At 44.5% G+C, this 20,896-nt stretch overlaps 1 protein-coding gene across 2 annotated transcripts in view; it reads right to left on the bottom strand.

The window, feature by feature from the left end:
* Window positions 1–20,896, bottom strand: part of LOC106580533 (tenascin) — a 74,232-nt gene that overhangs the window by 31,474 nt on the left and 21,862 nt on the right. For both annotated transcript variants that reach the window (XM_014161717.2, XM_014161716.2), the window contains exons 2-6: window positions 16,507–17,093; window positions 14,932–16,152; window positions 13,410–13,673; window positions 12,636–12,751; window positions 5,925–6,078 (exon numbers count right to left, since the gene is read on the bottom strand). In XM_014161717.2, the coding sequence (XP_014017192.2) occupies window positions 5,925–6,078; window positions 12,636–12,751; window positions 13,410–13,673; window positions 14,932–16,152; window positions 16,507–16,993 (2,242 nt within the window). In that variant the 5' untranslated portion in view covers window positions 16,994–17,093. The remainder of the gene's footprint in view (window positions 1–5,924; window positions 6,079–12,635; window positions 12,752–13,409; window positions 13,674–14,931; window positions 16,153–16,506; window positions 17,094–20,896) is intronic.

Genomic DNA, 20,896 nt, shown 5'->3' with positions numbered 1-20,896 from the left:
GCCACTTTAATAAATGCATCACTACTCACCTAAAAAAATTACACTTTAATAATGTTTACGTCTTACATTACTCATCTCATATGTATATACTGTATTTTATAACATCTATTGCATCTTGCCTATGCCGCTCGGCCATCACTCATACATATATTTATATGTACATAGTGAGGGAAAAAAGTATTTGATCCCCTGCTGATTTTGTACATTTGCCCATTGACATAGAAATGATCAGTCTATAATTTTAATGGTAGGTTTATTTGAACAGTGAGGGACAGAATAACAACAAAAAAATCAAGAAAAACGCATGTGAAAAATGTTATAAAATTATTTGCGTTTTAATTAAGGAGGGAAATAAGTATTTGACCCCTCTGCAAAACATGACTTAGTACTTGGTGTCAAAACCCTTGTTGGCAATCACAGAGGTCAGACGTTTCTTGTAGTTGGCCACCAGGTTTGCACACATCTCAGGAGGGATTTTGTCCCACTCCTCTTTGCAGATCTGAATATAAACAGTCATTAAGGTTTCAAGGCTGATGTTTGGCAACTCGAACCTTCAGCTCCCTCCACAGATTTTCTATGGGATTAAGGTTTGGAGACTGGCTAGGCCACTCCAGGACCTTAATGTGCTTCTTCTTGAGCCACTCCTTTGTTGCCTTGGCCGTGTGTTTTGGGTCATTGTCATGCTGGAATACTCATCCACGACCCATTTTCAATGCCCTGGCTGAGGGAAGGAGGTTCTCGCCCAAGATTTGACAGTACATGGCCCCGTCCATCGTCCCTTTGATGCAGTGAAGTTGTCCTGTCCCCTTAGCAGAAAAACACCCCCAAAGCATAATGTTTCCACCTCCATGTTTGATGGTGGGGATGGTGTTCTTGGGGTCATAGGCAGCATTCCTCCTCCTCCAAACACGGCGAGTTGAGTTGATGCCAAAGAGCTCCATTTTGGTCTCATCTGACCACAACACTTTCACCCAGTTGTCCTCTGAATCATTCAGATGTTCATTGGCAAACTTCAGACGGGCATGTATATGTGCTTTCTTGAGCAGGGTGACTTTGCGTGCACAGCAGGATTTCAGTCCTTCACGGCGTAGTGTGTTACCAATTGTTTTCTTGGTGACTATGGTCCCAGCTGCCTTGAGATCATTGACAAGATCCTCCTGTGTAGTTCTGGGCTGATTCCTCACTGTTCTCATGACCATTGCAACTCCACGAGGTGAGATCTTGCATGGAGCCCCAGGCCGAGGGAGATTGACAGTTCTTTTGTGTTTCTTCCATTTGCGAATAATCGCACCAACTGTTGTCACCTTCTCACCAAGCTGCTTGGCGATGGTCTTGTAGCACATTCCAGCCTTGTGTAGGTCTACAATCTTGTCCCTGACATCCTTGGAGAGCTCTTTGGTCTTGGCCATGGTGGAGAGTTTGGAATCTGATTGATTTATTGCTTCTGTGGACAGGTGTCTTTTATACAGGCAACAAACTGAGATTAGGAGCACTCCCTTTAAGAGTGTGCTCCTAATCTCAGCTCGTTACCTGTATAAAAGACAACTGGGAGCCAGAAATCTTACTGATTGAGAGGGGGCCAAATACTTATTTCCCTCATTAAAATGCAAATCAATTTCTAACATTTTTGACATGCGTTTTTCTTGATTTTTTTGTTGTTATTCTGTCTCTCACTGTTCAAATAAACCTACCATTAAAATTATAGACTGATCATTTCTTTGTCAGTGGTCAAAGGTACAAAATCAGTAGGGGATCAAATACTTTTTTCCCTCACTGTATTCTTATTCCATCCCTTTACATTTGTGTATTAGGTAATTGTGAAATTGTTAGATAACTTGTTAGATGTTGCTGCACTGTCGGAACTAGAAACACAAGCATTTCGCTACACTCGCATTAACATCTGCCAACCATGTGTATGTGACCAATAAAATTTGATTTGATTTGATGTGGAATGAGTCTATGTGCTTTAATGGCAGACATAGAGAGGCCTTGAGCTTCATGGAGATCAAGGTAACATAATCCCAGTGCTGTTGTGTAAAAGTATGTTTGTGTGTGTGTGTGTGTGTGTGTGTGTGTGTGTGTGTGTGTGTGTGTGTGTGTGTGTGTGTGTGTGTGTGTGTGTGTGTGTGTGTGTGTGTGTGTGTGTTCAACAGCTCAACAGCTCCATAAACTTTAGACACAGACATGCTAGTCCTATAGTGTCAGTCAACGCTATAATGTACAAACTACCCTCCGATAAAGAGGAAGCGGGGGCGTATAAGAGGAGAATGTCAGGTTGCTAGTGGCTTAGTTCTGTTTACTCTGGCAAAGCGAATGCATTTTTCAAACCATAAATACGCAGAGAGAGCCTGATCTTGAATTGGGATGGAGGTGAGGCAATAAAAATTAGTACAGAAACCTGTGGAGAACATTTGCTTCAGCATATTGACATCTGTTTACTCTGAGTTGTTGAAAGAGAACTCTCGCAAGGGCAGGGGTGAAAGCTCCCAGTCTGTTCAGCTCCCATGTCAGCGCTGGAATGTTCGATTAAAAAACATGAGCTGGCGCACACCCAGAAAAAATAGTTTGTGTGGAGGTGCTGACTAATGGCGAATGAACTATAAACTATCAAAATAAAGAAAGTTGCACACTCCATGTATAAACTCGCAGCAATTTAATGGGTATTTACCAATGTTTCGGCATCACCGTGCCTTCCTCAGGGTAATGTCATGAATACTTGAACCAGGTTATGTAGACAAAAAGTGCAATTAGTGTAACCAATGACAATAGTGAGGGGTGTGTCATAATGACTAAGTGAATTAAAATAAATTAGTGAAACTGTAAAAAAATAGCATATGGCATATTAAATGTGTTATGCTATTGTTATCATGTAGAAACATAATGGAATATTGTACATCATATTAGCATCAACATACATTGTTTCATTCAATTTCACAAAACAATTTCATATTTCATTTCATTTCATATTTGTTACATGTAATCTTTTGGTTCAACCTTAATGTATATTGAGCATCATCAAACAGGGGGAATATATTAGGTGTATACTAAATAACCAAAAAAGAAGTAGAACTTCTATGTGTGAAATTTCCCAAGATACCAACTTTCTATACAGTCGCGAAATTACACAAACAAGTGTCTCCTCCTCCAGGTAGACCCATTGTAGCAGCAATCGACTCTGTTACATCCAACATTTCCACATTTGTGGATTACCACATTAAACCGATGGTTGAGAGTCTCCCATCTTATGTCAAAGATACTAGTCACATGATCTCATTGATAGAGGGCTGCTGGCCACTTTTGATGTGGAGAGCTTGTACACTAACATTCCACACACTGGAGGCTTGCAGGCGCTGCAACACTTCCTTCAGCAGAGGAACCTTGCTCCATCCAATGATCGCATCTAACAACTTACTGAACTGGTATTATCCCATAACTACTTTATCTTTGAGTCAGGCTTTTTCCTTCAAAGTTGGGGTGTAGCGACGGCCTCCCCTTTTGCCCCAACTATGCAAACCTTTATGTGAGGCAATTTGAAGAAGCACTCCTTTATAAAACAGAGACACACCCCTTACTTTCTAAAATACTTCTATGGAAGAGATATATAGATGATGTCTTTGTGCTCTGGGAAGGAAGTCAGCAGGAACTAAATGAATTCCAAACTCTACTAAACAAGAGCTCTGAATACCTCAAATTCACCATGCAGACTGATGAGAGAAAAATAAACTACCTGGACTTATGGATTATCAAAGACAATGATGCATTACACACAGACTTATACACAAAGCCCACAGATCGCAATACCTTGTTATGTGTGGATAGTATGCATCCCCTTCCTCTCCAGAATGGTCTACCATATAGCCAGTTATGCAGGGTTAAACAAATCTGTGGCCACCAGTCAGATTTTGACAGCAACGCAAAAAAAATGACAGATAAATTCAAAATGAGATGCTACAAGGTCAAAACTTGATGCTGCAATGATGAAAATATCTCAAAAACCAAGAGAGGAATTTTCTAAAAACTCAACCAAAGAAGAAAAACAACGCAACCGTCTTTTGTACTAAGTACACCAAGGGTTCGGAGAAAATGAAAGCAATCCTGAAAAAGCACTGGCATATTCTGCAATCAGAACAAAAAATCGCACACCTCTTCAAAGAACCCCCACTGGTTGTCTATAAGCATGGTCACAATATTGTGGCTCATGCGCACAGTGCAATAGCACTATAAAAATGTCTTTCTTAGGGGTATCATCTCATGCAAGACCAAGGGAGTAATCTATCTCATCACCTGTTCATGTGGAAAAGCCTACATAGGACAAACGAAAAGACAATTAAAACAATGAAGAGCTGAACACCACAGCTCAATCAGGTTTAAGAACATTGACTATCCAGTAGCAGCTCACTTTGTTGAAGCTAACCATTCAATCTCCTCCCTCAAATACACAGGCATTGAGCATGTTGCTCTACCAAGGAGAGGAGGTAACATCGAGATCCTTCTACTACAAAGGGAGGCTTACTTGATATCCTGTCTAAAAACATTGACCCCTAGTGGTCTGAATATTGACTTTGATCTCAGGCCCTTCTTACGAACAAAAGTTTCCTTTATGAACAAGTCTTATAAATGTATATATTTTTCTACAGGTTATTAGCGTATACCTAATATGTTCCCCCTGTTTGATGATGCTCATTGTACATAAAGGTTGAACCAAAAGATAACATGTAACAAATATGAAATGAAATACGAAATTATTATGTGAAATTGAATGAAACAATGTATATTGATGCTAATATGATGTACAATATTCCATTATGTTTCTATATGATAACATTAGCGTAACACATTTAATATGCCATATGCAATTTTTTTTACAGTTTCACTAATTCATTTTAATTTAATCATTGACACACCCCTCACTACTGTCATTGGTTACACTAATTGCACTGTTTGTCTACATAACCTGGTTCAAGTATTCATGACATTACCCTGAGGAAGGCACGGTGATGCCGAAACATTGGTAAATACCCATTAAATTGCTGCGAGTTTATACATGGAGTGTGCGACTTTCTTTATATTGATAGTTTAGGGCTGGAATGTTCCAGAACGCTTTTTCTTTCTAAATGACAATAACACACCATTCTCTATGACTATTCTTTAATGTGTTGGTAGTGCAGTATATTTTAACCTCCACTCGAGCCACCTAAAAATAGCTTGGTTAGTGAGAGGGTTAGAGGTGTATAGTTTCAACACCAAAACGTGTTGTTATATTGATCCCATAAAAGCCATTAGCCCTTATAGCAGCAGCATTATGGAGATATGATTTCCTCATAAATGTTAACCAGCCGAGGGGATGGCTTTTTACTGCCTCTGGTAAATCAAGACGTTGCCATGAAAAGTAACAAGCTAATCACTCAATATAGGCACTCCAGGATGCCTTGGATAGACTGTCCAGCTGCATCCCAAATGGATGCACGAAAAAGGAAATAGGGTGCCATTTGGAACACACTCTCAGAGCTGCAGCAGAGCGGATATTCAATAGAGAAACCTAGTGAATCAAGGTGACAATGTGTTTCTGTGTGTAACTATGACAGCTGTAAGCTGCTTCTGGATCTGTGTGTATTGCTGGAAATCATGTCTTCTAAATCTCCAGTAGGTGGTCAGAATGGTGTAAAAGGGGTTTACGGATTATATCCAATGCAAATATGTCATGAATACAAGGATTACAGAACACTTCAGGTTGGCAAGAAATAGTTCATCATATTTTGAAATAGTTATTTCATTTACTTGTTTTATTGCGCGACAAGCTACCATCTATGCAGATTCAACATTCAGGTTAATTTTCCAACTGAAAGATATTGGCCTGGAGGAGCAAATTCTTGTCCAAAAAACAAGTGAATAGAACTCTGTAAGTGCTGAATGTATGTACTCACTTGTGAAAATGTTCTTGCGTGCTGCAGGTCCGCTGGTGTTGTTCTTCACCACCTCCAGTTTGACCTCGTACTCCTGACCAGGTCCTAGCCCAGACTGCTCGAACATGGTGTCAGGGCTGCCCAGGGAGTTCAGAATCTCCCCATTCTCCTCTTTCTGACAACACCAAACAACACCAGTCATTAAAATGGTATGGCATGTTTTATGATACACTTCCCCTTGGGGATCAATAAAGTACCTATCTATCGAGTGTATCTACCGTTACCCACCTCAAAGTCAAGGTTAGCTTTGGGCTGATGCCCAAATGGCACCCTAATCACTACTTTCCCAGGGCCTCTCTGGTCAAAAGTAGAGCACTTTCTAGTGGATGGGGTGCTATTTGGGACATAGCCTTGGTGTGGGAATAGGGCAGCCACATCGTACTCAGAGGATTCTGTCTGTGATTGTTAAACTACTGTAAGGATGTGGGGGAACTGAATGTAATGAACTGTGGCTTTCAAGTCCTTGGGCTACTTCTCATAGGCTTTTGAAAAGAAAAAACAAAGCATTCAGAAACAATAATGGTTCTGTGCCTCATTGCTGCAGTACATGGCCATTAGAGCTGTCAACAGAAGCCTCGCCGAACATTTAGTCACATTTAACTGCTGACATAGAGACTTGAATACTGGCTCTGCTAAATTATTTCCACAGGATACTCTGGTTCACATAGTATTTATCCCAAATGGCACCCTACACCCTATTCCCTATATAGTGCACTACTTTTGACCAGGACCCATAGACCCATAGGCTTCTGGTCAAAAGTGGTGCACTATATAGGGAAAAGTGTGCCATTTAGAACACAAACACACATAGCTAGGGCAATTACTGAAGCTAGGAGTGGGTCTATCTGTCCTTTCATGGGGTGGTGTATGGTTTCGACCACAGGAAAGTGGGGATAATGATAGGCTTTTGGCTTCTGAAGATCTCAGCCTCCTCCTTGTGGAATATGTAGAGACAGATCCATTAACAACATGTAATGCACCATGGGAGACGAGGGAGAGGAGTGTTGCTCACTCAGATTGTCTGAAGACAAGGGGTCTACTACTGAAAACTCTGTGTTTCTACTACTGATAACTCAGTGTTTCTATAGATGAGAGTTCTACTATTGATAACTCAATGTTTCTATAGATTTTTATTTATTTTATTTATTTCACCTTTATTTAACCAGGTAGGCAAGTTGAGAACAAGTTCTCATTTACAATTGCGACCTGGCCAAGATAAAGCAAAGCAGTTCGACAACATACAACAACACAGAGTTACACATGGAGTAAAACAAATATACAGTCAATAACACAGTAGAAAAATAAGTCTATGTACAATGTGAGCAAATGAGGTGAGATAAGGGAGGTAAAGGCAAAAAAAGTCCATGGTGGCAAAGTAAATACAATATAGCAAGTAAAACACTGGAATGGTAGATTTGTAGTAGAAGAAAGTGCAAAGAAGAAATAGAGATAATGGGGTGCAAAGGAGCAAAATAAAATAAATAAATACAGTAGGGGAAGAGGTAGTTGTTTGGGCTAAATTATAGATGGGCTATGTACAGGTGCAGTGATCTGTGAGCTGCTCTGACAGCTGGTGCTTAAAGCGAGTGAGGGAGATAAGTATTTCCAGTTTCAGAGATTTCTGTACTTCGTTCCAGTCATTGGCAGCAGAGAACTGGAAAGAGAGACAGCCAAAGGAGGAATTGTCTTTGGGGGTGACCAGAGAGATATACCTGCTGGAGCGCTACAGGTGGGTGCTGCTATGGTGACCAGTGAGCTGAGATAAGGGGGGACTTTACATAGCAGGTTCTTGTAGATGACCTGGAGCCAGTGGGTTTGGCGACGATTATGAAGCGAAGGCCAGTCAACGAGAGCGTACAGGTCGCAGTGGTGGGTAGTATATGGGGCTTTGGTGACAAAACGGATGGCACTGTGATAGACTGCATCCAGTTTGTTGAGTAGGGTATTGGAGGCTATTTTGTAAATTACATCGCCAAAGTTGAGGATCGGTAGGATGGTCAGTTTTACGAGGGTATGTTTGGCAGCATGAGTGAAGGATGCTTTGTTGCGAAATAGGAAGCCAAATCTTGATTTAACTTTGGATTGGAGATGTTTGATGTGAGTCTGGAAGGAGAGTTTACAGTCTAACCAGACACCTAGGTATTTGTAGTTGTCCACATATTTTAAGTCAGAACCGTCCAGAGTAGTGATGCAGGACAGGCGGGCAGGTGCAGGCAGCGATCGAATGAAGAGCATGCATTTAGTTTTACTTGTATTTAGGAGCAGTTGGAGGCCACGGAAGGAGAGTTGTATGGCATTGAAGCTTGTCTGGAGGGTTGTTAACACAGTGTCCAAAGAAGGGCCAGAAGTATACAGAATGAGAGGTCTACTACTGATAACTCACTGTTTCTATAGATGAGAGGTCTACTACTGATACTCAGTGTTTCTATAGATGAGAGGTCTACTACTGATACTCAGTGTTTCTATAGATGAGAGGTCTACTACTGATAACTCAGTGTTTCTATAGATGAGAGGTCTACTGCTGATAACTCAGTGTTTCTATAGATGAGAGGTCTACTACTGATAACTCAGTGTTTCTATAGATGAGAGGTCTACTACTGATAACTCAGTGTATCTATAGATGATGAGGGGACTACTACTGATAACTCAGTGTTTCTACTACTGATAACTAAGTGTTTCTATAAATTAGAGGTCAACTACTGATAACTCAGTGTTTCTACTACTGATAACTAAGTGTTTCTATAAATTAGAGGTCTACTACTGATAACTCAGTGTTTCTACTACTGATAACTCAGTGTTTCTATAGATGAGAGGTCTATTACTGATAACTCAGTGTTTCTATAGATGTGGGGTTTACTACTGATAACTCAGTGTTTCTACTACTGATAACTCAGTGTTTCTATAGATGACAGGTCGGATACTGATAACTCAGTGTTTTTATAGAGGTGGGGTCTACTACTGATAACTCAGTGCTTCTATTGATAAGTGGTCGGTTTCTGATGACTCAGTGTTTCTAAAGATGTGGGGTCTATTACTGATAACTCAGTGTTTCTACTACTGATAACTAAGTGTTTCTACTACTGATAACTAAGTGTTTCTATAGATGACAGGTCGGATACTGATAACTCAGTGTTTCCATAGATGAGATGTCTATTACTGATAACTCAGTGTTTCTATAGATGAGAGGTCTCCTACTGATAACTCAGTGTTTCTATAGATGAGAGGTCTATTACTGATACTCAGTGTTTCTATAGATGTGGGGTTTACTACTGATAACTCAGTGTTTCTACTACTGATAACTCAGTGTTTCTATAGAGGTGGGTTCTACTACTGATACTCAGTGTTTCTATAGATGAGAGGTCTATTACTGATACTCAGTGTTTCTATAGATGTGGGGTTTACTACTGATAACTCAGTGTTTCTACTACTGATAACTCAGTGTTTCAATAGATGAGAGGTCTAAACTCAGTGTTTCTATAGATGAGAGGTCTACTGCTGATAACTCAGTGTTTCTATACATGAGTGGTCTACTACTGATAACTCTGTGTTTCTATACATGAGAGTTCTACTATTGATAACTCAGTGTTTCTATAGATGTGGGATTTACTACTGATAACTCAGTGTTTCTACTACTGGTTCTATAGATGAGTTCTACTACTGAAACTCAGTGATTCTACTACTGATAACTCAGTGTTTCAATAGATGAGAGGTCTACTACTGATAACTCAGTGTTTCTACTATTGATAACTCAGTGTATCGATAGATGAGGGGTCTATTACAGATAACTCAGTGTTTCTATAGATAAGACATCTACTACTGATAACGCAGTGCTTCTATAGATGAGAGGTCTACTACTGATAACTCAGTGTTTCTATAGATGAGAGGTCTACTACTGATAACTCAGTGTTTCTATAGATGAGAGGTCTACTGCTGATAACTCAGTGTTTCTATAGATGAGAGGTCTACTACTGATAACTCAGTGTTTCTATAGATGAAAGGTCTACTACTGATAACTCAGTGTTTCTATAGATGAGAGGTCTACTACTGATAACTTAGTGTTTCTATACATGAGAGGTCTACAACTGGTAACTCAGTTTTTCTATAGATGAGGAGTCTACTACTGTTACAGTCGTGATAATGGACGGACCATGGCGCAGCGTTATTTGAGTTCCACATCCTTTGATTAAGTGAAAACTTCTCAACAAAATAATAAACAAGCAACGATACGTGACTTACATGGTGCAACAAGCACAAACACAAACAATATCCCACAAAAGCAGGTGGGAACAATGGAGAAGTTAAGTATGATCCCCAATTAGAGACAACGATAATCAGCTGCCTCTAATTGGGAACCATACTCAATCCCAAACATAGAAATGATTCGACTAGAACACCCCCTCGTCACACTGTGACCTATAACACCATAGAGGACCAAGGGCTCTCTATGGTCAGGGCGTGACAGTACCCCCCCAAAGGTGTGGACTCCGGCTGCAAATCCTGAAAGCAAATGGGGAGGTTTGGGGGGGTGACTAGTGTTGGTGGCGGCTCCGGTGCCGGTCGTAGCCACCGCCCAGACCCCGGATCCGGCCATGGTGCCTGGCTGAACGCTGTGCCTGGACTGGGCATCGGCGCAGAGGAAGGCTCCGGCCATGGAGCTGGGTTGGCCGCCGTGCCTGGACTGGGCACCAGCGCAGAGGAAGGCTCCGGCCTTGGAGCGGGACTGGACGCCGTGCCTGGACTGGGCACCGGCGCAGAGTAAGGCTCTGGCCTTGGAGCAGGACTGGACGCTGTGCCTGGACTGGGCATCGGCGCAGAGGAAGGCTCCTGCCATGGAGCGGGATTGGACACCGTGCCTGGACTGGGCACCGGCGCAGAGGAAGGCTCCGGGCCATTGCACCGGTGCAGGAAGCTCCGGGCAGTGGACAGTCACTGGAAGCTTCGGACCATTGACCGTCACTGGAAGCTCCGGGCCCTTGACCGTCACTGGAAGCTCTGGGCCATTGACCATCACTGGGAGCTCCGGAGCCGATGACCGTCACTGGAGGCTCCGGGCTGATGACCGTCACTGGAGGCTCCGGACTGTGAAACATCACTGGAAGCTCTGGACTGTGAACTGTCGCTGGAGTTTCCGGGCTGTAGACCGTCACTGGAGTCTCCGGACCGTACACACGCACTGGAGGCCTGGTGTGTGGAGCCGGCACAGGTGGCACCGAACTGATGACAGACTCTTCAGGGCGAGTGTGGGGAGCCGGCACAGGACATACCAGGCTGGGGAGGCACACTGGAGGCCTGGTGCGTGGAGTAGGCACAGGTGGCACCGGACTGATAACACGCTCTTCAGGGCGGAGCGGGGAGCCGGCACAGGACGTACAGGGCTGGGGAGGCGCACTGGAGGCCTGGTGCGTGGAGCCGGCACAGGTGGCACCGGACTGATGACACGCACTTCAGGGCGAGTGCAGGGAGCTGGCACAGGACGTACCGGACTGGGAAGGCGCACTGGAGGCCTAGTGCGTGGAGCCGGCACAGGTGGCACCGAACTGTTGACACGCACTTTACGGAGGGTGCGGGGAGCTGGCACAGGACTCACCAGACTGCTGACAGGCTCTTCAGTTCGAATGTTGTGCAGAACACACCTGCACAACATCTCTCCTCTCTCTCTCTCCCAACTTCTCCATCGCCTCCCTGACGGTCTCTGGCTCTTCAGGACAAGTGCGGGGAGCTGGCACAGATGGCACCGGACTGATGACCCAGTCTTCAGGGCGAGTGCGAGGAACCGGCACAGGACATACCGGGCTGAGAAAGCTCACTGGAGGCCTGGTGCGTGGAGCCGGTGCAGATGGCACCGGACTGGTGTCACGCTCTTCAACACGCCTGCGCTGCAGCATACTCCTCGCTACCACCTCTTTCCGGTGTTTTTCCTTGAATTCCTCCACCGACTCCCAAACGGGCTCTGGTACTCCCCGCTGCTCAGTCGACCACCCCATGTGCCCCCCCAAAATAATCTTGGGGTTTCTGTGGCCGCGGTCCTCGGCGTCATCACTGTCCTTCCTGATCTTTCTGCGATTCTCTCCAAGGAAGGGTCTCGCATCATCCCCGGATTTCCTCCAAGGTCCAACTCACTTTATCCTCCCGAGCACGCTGCATGGTCCTTGACTGGTGGGATATTCTGTCACGGTCGTGATAATGGACGGACCAAGGCGCAGCGTGATTTGAGTTCCATATCCTTTTATTAAGTGAAAACTTATCAACAAAACAATAAACAAGCAATGAAAAGTGACTTACGTGGTGCAACAAGCACAAACACAAACAATATCCCACAAAAGCAGGCGGGAACAGGGACACCTTAAGTATGATCCCCAATCAGAGACAACGATAATCAGCTGCCTCTAATTGGGAACCATACTCAATCCCAAATATAGAAATGAATCGACTAGAACACTAGTCACGCCCTGATCTACAACAGCATAGAGATCCAAGGGCTCTCTATGGTCAGGGCGTGACAACTACTGATAACTCAGAGTTTCTATAGATGAGATGCTCTGCTACTGATAACTCAGTGTTTCTATAGATGAGGTGGTCTGCTGCTGATAACTCAGTGTTTCTATAGATGGGAGGTCTACTACTGATAGCTCAGTGTTTCTATAGATGAGAGGTCTACTGTTGACAACTTACAGTGTTTCTGAAGATGAGGTTCCAGCCATCAAAGGGGATGTCCAGGGGGTCCCACTGAACCTCTACTGCAGTCTCCCTCACTGATGTGAACTTGAGTCCCTCGGGCTCAGGGAGATCTAATGGGATGAGACTTACAAATGAAACCATGTTTGATGTTCTGTTTACTAAACCCTCAGGACACGCAGCACATGGACTGTGTCAAAAATGGCACCCTTTTCCCTACATAGTGCACTGCTTTCGATCAGAGCCAGCCCTATGTGTCCTGGTCAAAAGTAGTGCACTATATAGGAAATAGGCTGGCTGGTTCCAATGATGGGTAGATCAAGGGTAACAACTTTGAAAAACTACATCATCCCAGGTACAATTAGGAATTTAATTAAATGAGATTAGCAACAGATGTTCGCATGAGCCCTGCAATCAATTTGTTGATATAAATTTGATTTTTATTGACTGCCCATTATGAATGTCACTTTAGCATTACCCCAGATCTGGGAGAGCCAACAAGTCAGGCACCAAAGGTGAGGTGAGGTTGTACGGAGTCCATTTTAGGACAGTCTCAGTCAGACTTGAGTCTGTCTTATCACAAGTTCCTGGTGAGACTGAGACGGCCCTAAAATGGACAGCGTAGAGGTGACTTACAGCTCCGGGCTGAACTTTCCCCAATTACAGATCATCCTACCTTCCACCAATCCTAACCTTAACCATTAGTGGGGAAAATGCTAAACTGACACAAGGTGAGAGTCTTCGGTCAAGTTTTTACTACTCCTGACTTACGTGTTGCCACTCTGGCACTGACAGGGACACTCCTCTTGTTGCTGAGGACAGCGAAGACACTGATCAGATACTCCACACCAGGCTCCAGCTCACTGATGGTGGCGTTCTTCTGATCCCCAGGCACACGCATGTCCAGCTCCAGGCCTCCAAGGGCGGTGGGCACATAGGTGACCAGGTACTCTGCCACCTGCATCTCGTTAGCCCAGGACAAGTCCACTGTCTCTGGGGTGACCTCCTGCACTGTCAGGTCCTTGGGTGGAGACACTGGAGAGAATCACAACCACATCATGTTAAGGGACATATTCGGTATAGTAGGTATAATTGTAACAGATTATACCTACTATGGACTTGGTTGGGTACGCTTTATAAAATAACAAAATAACACACAACTACGATACGTATCACAAATGCAAAAGGACAATGCCTATGAATCACTTTCAAGTTCAAGTAGTCTTATTGGGCAGGGAAATTAAAATGTCCGGATTTGCTAAACGTAGAATTTCTATCTGGAAATTCCAGCAGCTACACAACTACACTTCAATAGAGGGTGGGCATCGAATAGCATCATTTGCCAAACCCATTTTTTTTTTAAATGTCTCTGATCTGAGGTATTTTGCGGCAACTAACAACATAAATTCTCCAAGATGACTCCAATAGCCATGGACATTTTCATTTGACATCCACATTAAACAGCAACATTATTTATTCAAAGCAATATAACCAATGTTGTGCAGCCAGAAACTTTAGCATTTAGATTAAGGTCATCATGTTGAAATGTTCCTCAAACATATCAGCCATAAACAAATTATATCACATCAAGCGATACTCCCATCAACCAAAGGATGTGAGATCTCTCTCTCTCTCTCTCTCTGTCTCTTTCTGTTTGTCCAAAATTACACCCTATTTCCTAGTACAGCGATTCTCAACTGGTGGGTCATGACCCAAATACGGGTCATGGGAGGTTTTGAATGGGTCGAGAGTGTGAGTAAACATGTTTATATTATATTTTTTATTAAACATACTCCAGTCTGAAATTAAACTACTAAAACCAGGTAGAAAGTGTGTAGGAATGATAATGAACCTATATATTTTTTTATAATTTAACCTTTTTCTTTAATCACAGTATCTTCAATATAGAGCTATTAGCAGAGCTATTTAGAGGATTTGGTTGATTTTGTGGTCTCAAACCAGTGAGCTTAACATTCCTCATCAAGAATATGGGCAAAATGAAATGAATGACAATGAAAAAGGTGGGACTGCTGTTCCCTTTTCATATAACTAGTACACTTACTATCAATATAGCATTCAAAATAGTTTCCAAGATTGCATTTTAGCCCCCCCAAAAATTCCTATTGTATTGCGACTGAGACAACCTGGTTCAATTTGGGTTCTGAGGCAAAACCAGTTGAGAACCACTGCCCTAATACACTACTTTTGACCAGCGCCCTATTGGCCCTAGGTCAAAAGTAGTCCACTATAAAGGGAATAGGATGCCATTTGGAGTTCATCCTCAGTTTCTTACCCCTAGAGCAGTCCTCTCCGATGAAACCTTCGTTACACAGACACACTCCATCCATACATCTCCCCTGGTCCTCACAGTCTCCTGGACAGGTCAGCACAGAGCAGTCCAGGCCCTGGAATCCCTCGAAGCACACACACTTCCCGTCTACACAATAGCCCCTCTCCAAGCAGTTGTTGGGACATGTCTTCTCACTGCAGTCCTCCCCAGCAAAGCCTTTGTCGCACACACACTGGCCGTTAACACAGTGCCCACGGTTCAGACAGTTGTTGGGACAAGTCAGCTTGCTGCAGTCTTTGCCCGTGAAGCCAATGAAGCACACGCACGTACCGTCAACACACTCGCCGCGTCCCAGGCAGTCTTTGGGGCAGGTCTTGATGCTGCAGTCGTCCCCGGCGAAGCCTTTACTGCACACACACTGTCCATTCAAACAGCGGCCTCGGTTCAGACACTTCATTGGGCAGGAGATTTCAGAGCAGTCGTCACCCTCGAATCCTACATTGCAGACACACTCTCCATTGACACACTGGCCTCTGTTGCTGCAGTTGTCTGGGCAAGACAGGATGGAACAGTCCACTCCCTCGAAGCCTGGGTCGCAGATGCATCTCCCGTTGAAGCAATGGCCTTTCTCAGTACAATCGTTGGGGCAGGTGAGCTTGGAGCAGTCTTCGCCGCTGTAGCCAGAGTGACACACACATTGGCCGTCGACACACATCCCACGGTTGTTACAGTTGCTGGGGCAGGTGAGTTCCCCACAGTCATCCCCGGTGAAGCCCCCCTCACAGAAGCAGGTTCCATTGACGCAGCGGCCGCGGTCATAGCAGTCGTTGGGGCAGATGAGCTCGGAGCAGTCGTAGCCCATCCACGGCTCGTCACACACACACTCATCGTCTATGCAGCGGCCGCGTCCCAGGCAGTTGTTCAGGCAGTTGGTCTGGGAGCAGTCATTCCCGGTGAAGCCGTCCTCACAGATACACATGGCGTCGATGCACTCCCCGTTGTCCCCACAGTCCTCCTGACATGGCTCCATGCTGCAGTCGTCTCCGTGGAAGCCCTCGAAGCAGACACACTTGCCATCGACGCAGCGTCCCTGGTCTTGGCAGAAGTTGGGGCACTCAGGCTCGGTGCAGTTGGGTCCCTTCCAGCCAGGCTCACACACACAGCTGCAGGTCTCAGTGCTGAAGTTACCACGGCCGTTACAGTAAGGCTTGGTGGCCACCTCACCTGAGGAAACGTAGAGGAAACAACACATACATCTATTAAATTATGATAATACTATAATATTTGCAGCAAATAATATATGTACAAAAAGACAATAGCAATGAGTCAGAATAGGGAATATTGATCTGTAGCAGAATTAAAACCAATGTGGGAATGTAATCTAAGTGAAAACTACAACTCTAACTGCCGCAAGAACAGTGTTTCTAAATCCTGGTCCTTGGAACCCAAAACATTTTCCTTTTTGCCATAGCACTAACACATTTTATACAATGAATGTACCCACTATCAAGCCTATAGTTGAAACAGGTGTGAAACACTGCCTGAGAATGTCTTTGGTCAAAATGTTCTGTACTATACCTGTAACCTGGGCTCCACAGCAACCGGCTCCGCTGCCACACTGTTCTCTGAGGCTGGACAGCTCAGACTCCAGCATCTCCAATCTGCTAAAGATGTCCTTCATATCGGGCATGTGGTTGTCACAGCCACATGCCTGCTTGGGGATGTTGATGCGGTGGGTGAACACGATCTGGTTCTCTCCATCCATCGTGTGGTCCTTGTTCTCCGTGCCCTGCATGTTCGACTGGACTGGACTTCGTTTAGGCTTGATCTTGGTTCCTCCTGGGCTCTCCATGTCTACGGAACACAGGGAGCTGGAGGGGACGTTGATGTTGTAGACGTGGTTGAAGACCACTGGCTGGTCAGGGTGGGGCAGGGTCAGGTTCTTAGAGGGTTCTCTCAGGGTTTCTCTGCGGTGGCGGATGATTTTCTTGACCAGGCCGGCGCTGGAGAGTTGAAGCAGCACAGCCACGATCACACAGCCTAGGAGCAGGCCTTTCATCACCATGATGACCAGGTCCTGTCACGTCCTGCTGGGGGTGCTTGTGAGCGGTCAGGGACGGGGGAGGAGAATGGAGTCCTTCTATCTGGGAGATGGCGCAGATTCCCTTGTGTGTAAGAAAGAAAGAAAAAAGAAAGAAAGAAAGAAAAAAGAAAGAAAGAAAGAAAAAAGAAAGAAAGAAAGAAAACAATGTGAATAGAAGCAGAAGGTCAGCCTTCAGATAAACTGTATGTATGAAAAAGAAAGGAAACATCAGAGTTGAGAGAGATTTTGACAAATACTGTATGTTGTAGTACAGTAGCTACTTTATCTATTTACAATCTCAACCAACTCTCAATTCTCAAGTTATGAAACTCAGAACTACGTTGACATTTCTAGTTTGCTCTTGCTAGCCAGTATGGAGCTGACAGTGACAAACACAAAACACCCTGATACACATGGGACCGTGTGGCTGCAGTGAAATGTCATAGTATCCCTCTAAAAGCAATTAACCTTCCACTGTCCCCCTCCAATACATGATCCTGTTGCAGCCTGCCTGCCTGCCTGCCTGCCTGCCTATCTGTCTGTCTGTCTGTTTCCCTGCCTACCTGCCTGACTGCCTGCCTGTTTCCCTGCCTGCCTGTTTCCCTGCCTACCTGCCTGTCTCCCTGCATGCCGGTCTGCCTGCCTGCACCCCATCTCAACCCCCCTGGTCACAGTGGAGGACACAGACACTTAGTGGATGACATTGTGGCATTATTTGGTCTATTTCTCTGAGGACTAACACTGCAGGGACAATTACGGCAGGGGTGGTGTGTTGTGACCTTGAGTACTGCTCGAGCTTATTCTCCGTCCGGGTTTCTCATGACAGGCTGCCATAAACAGCAGGCAACACCTGCATGTGGGGTGTGGGGAGTGGGGAGTGGGGAGCTACCCTTCTCCCTCCCCTTCCCGACTTTCTATACCACAACCGAAGCTGACAGATTAATACCAATGAGGGGGAGACCATCTGCAGGTTTCTGGCTAGCCTAGTGGCGCACGGAGTGGCCGGGTGTTCAGTATGCGCACCAAATGACACCCTATTCCCTTTATAGTGCACTACTTTTGACTAAGCCCTAGGGGTATTAGTTAAAAAAAATAGTAAACTGTAAAGGGGATAGGGTGCCATTTGGTACGCATCACAGGGCTCCCCAAGGGTCAGATCAGCATTCACCTGACCGCTCTACAGACTGCCATTCAGCTTCATTTGGTAACATGATTCTTTCTACACCAGAAGTTACTTGGCTGTTTGGCAAGGCTCCCGAGCATTGGAGGCTGCTTTAAAAAATAAAATAAAATAATTTCATTTATTTCACCTTCATTTAACCAGGTAAGCTAGTTGAGAACAAGTTCTTGAGGGGAGAATGGCTCATAATAATGTCTGTAACAGAGCAAATGGAATGGCATCAAACACATGGAAACAATGTGTTTGATGTATTTGATATCATTCCACTGATGCCGCTCTAGCCATTACCATGAGCCCGTACTCCACAATTAAGGTACCACCAACCTCCTGTGCTCCTGCAACATGTTGTTTCTTTTAAGAGTAACGGTCTGCTGGAAAATGTGCCAAGATTGAATTGTGGTTTGGAGACAGGCAGTAAAAGTTTGTTTTCTTTCCTTTAATCTTGTGGTTAGATAAAACATACAGGTTAGTTAAAGTATTATCCACTGTAAATAAAGGTTAGTTAAAGTATTCTCCACTGTAAATAAAGGTTAGTTAAAGTATTATCCACTGTAAATAAAGGTTAGTTAAAGTATTCTCCACTGTAAATAAAGGTTAGTTAAAGTATTCTCCACTCCAAATACAGATTAGTTAAAGTATTCTCCACTGTGGGCAACCGAGCTTGAACGTGAAGCATAAACTACATGTTCTGTATGAACACAAGAATAGATGTTGACGTAAAGAGGGGATTTGTGAAGACTATTCCTAACAATAAGGTATTAAGTAACCATTAGGTCACTTTGTGTAAGTTAAGAGTGACATATTTAGAAATACCTCATTATTGGCACATTATACGTGGGGACATGAGTGTAAATACAAATGTAACAATGGATTTCATGCCTTCAGAAAAAAGTGTGTGTGTTTTGTACCCCAAGCTAATTAAATACGAACTTTTCTGCCACATCTATTTGGTGTTCCTCATCTTCAGTAAGTACATCATTTCTACACTCTCCCCTGTGAGAGCAGACGGTGGGGGGCTGACAGCCCGGACAGTCATATGCACAGGGAAGTCATGAACAGGTAATATCCTGTGCTGTGAGGAGCTGCAGCTGCTGTGCTTCTGTCTGCTCGGTCTCCTGAACCGGGGCTGGCTGACGTGTGATTAGGCTGGCTGACAGATGAGCTCCAGTCACAGGGATACAGGGGATGGGATCCCACGGCTGATCTCAGCTTCAGCAGCCCCACGTAGCCAGCCACTGATTAGACAGACAGGGATGAGTACCTCCGTGATGGACGCACAGTAAGAGCACTAATGTAGCCTGCTAATGGGAGCGCTAAGATCTGGACCCTAGGGGTGCTAAAACGCTACCCCCCACCTCACAGGCACACACACACACACACACACACTCCACTGTGCCTGAGCATCGCAAACCAGGGATTAAATCAACAAAATAGCCAGAAAATTGCTTTGAGCTGCTGCTGGGGTTTTAGTTCTGGACGGATGGTTGGCTTTCTCACTTTGAGACTGGCTGGCTTCTCTCCACATGGACCTCTAAGGGACCCAACCCTCCCTGAGAGACAAAACTACTCTTTGTGTGAGGCATTATTTAGCAAATCTGTGGCTTTGGCAAAACACAGTATTTTTCAAAAATAAGTGGAAAGGAATAAAACATGTCTAATCAGAATCAACTATCTACAGACAGGAGAAGCTAATGCCAGCTACTTGTGACCATACGGTTATTATTAGATGATACTGTGAATAACAGACAGTTGTAGCTTGTTTCTACCATGGGAAACGGAGAACACGGCCACCCCTCCTGGACTTCTGTCAGCAGACCCCCATGGCCATGGTTCGACGCTAATGCAGCTGGTCGCTGGCACACACACTCAGACCTGACACTATTTGACTGCTGCTGCTTTCTAATTCTCTCACTTGTTTTTACTCTATTGTTAGCTTCTCAGACCGCAACAAAGCCAGTTGGCTGCCATGTGGCCAATGTGAGGGGAATTTTTACGAACCTGCTGGCTGGCACACATATTTAGTGCAAGTGATCTAAATTAGCTCAGTATTGTATGAGTGGTACTGAGCCGGCAACACTTCAGTTTTATACCCACCCCACGCAGAGGACAGCTGGAAATGGTTTCAAACAAAGTCCCGTCTTCAAAAGCTTCTCATTCAAAACATTGCAGTATTGACTATTCATCTGTCTTAACAATGGTGCCTATTTAAGCAATAAGGCCCGAGGAGGTGTTCTTGCGCACGACGCAACGAGGAGTGCCAGGTTACAGCCCTTAGCAAAAATTTGGATTGATTAATTCGAAAAAATGCCAAATAAGAATGAGTCTACACATCTCAAAACAAGCAAAGCAGCATTCTTCTCTGACCCTGCCATATGGACATAGATAATGATCATGGGGATTAGAGTCGATGTCTGCACCCCTGTGGAAAACCAATTAGCATAAAAAAAATCCCCATAAAAATCTGTCAGTTCAAAGTTTCTCAGTCCAACGCATCTCTCCGTCCAAATACTGCAGTCTTCTCACAAAATCGGTTTATCCTACAAACTATTAAGACCCCTCTATGGAAAGATGAGACTCACAAACACAATGGTGTTCTCCGTTTTGCTCTGAATTCGGTACAGCCGATGGGGCTTGTTGGTAGAGCCGATCTTCCAACCTCTGTCTGTAGCATCTGAACAGTGTGGGCTGCACACTAATAGGACGCC

Source organism: Salmo salar, chromosome ssa20 (genome assembly GCF_905237065.1).
Source record: "Salmo salar chromosome ssa20, Ssal_v3.1, whole genome shotgun sequence".
NCBI classification, from domain to species: Eukaryota; Metazoa; Chordata; class Actinopteri; order Salmoniformes; family Salmonidae; genus Salmo; species Salmo salar.
The sequence above is the reverse complement of the archived record's forward strand: the minus strand, read 5'-3'. Positions and strand labels throughout refer to the sequence as shown.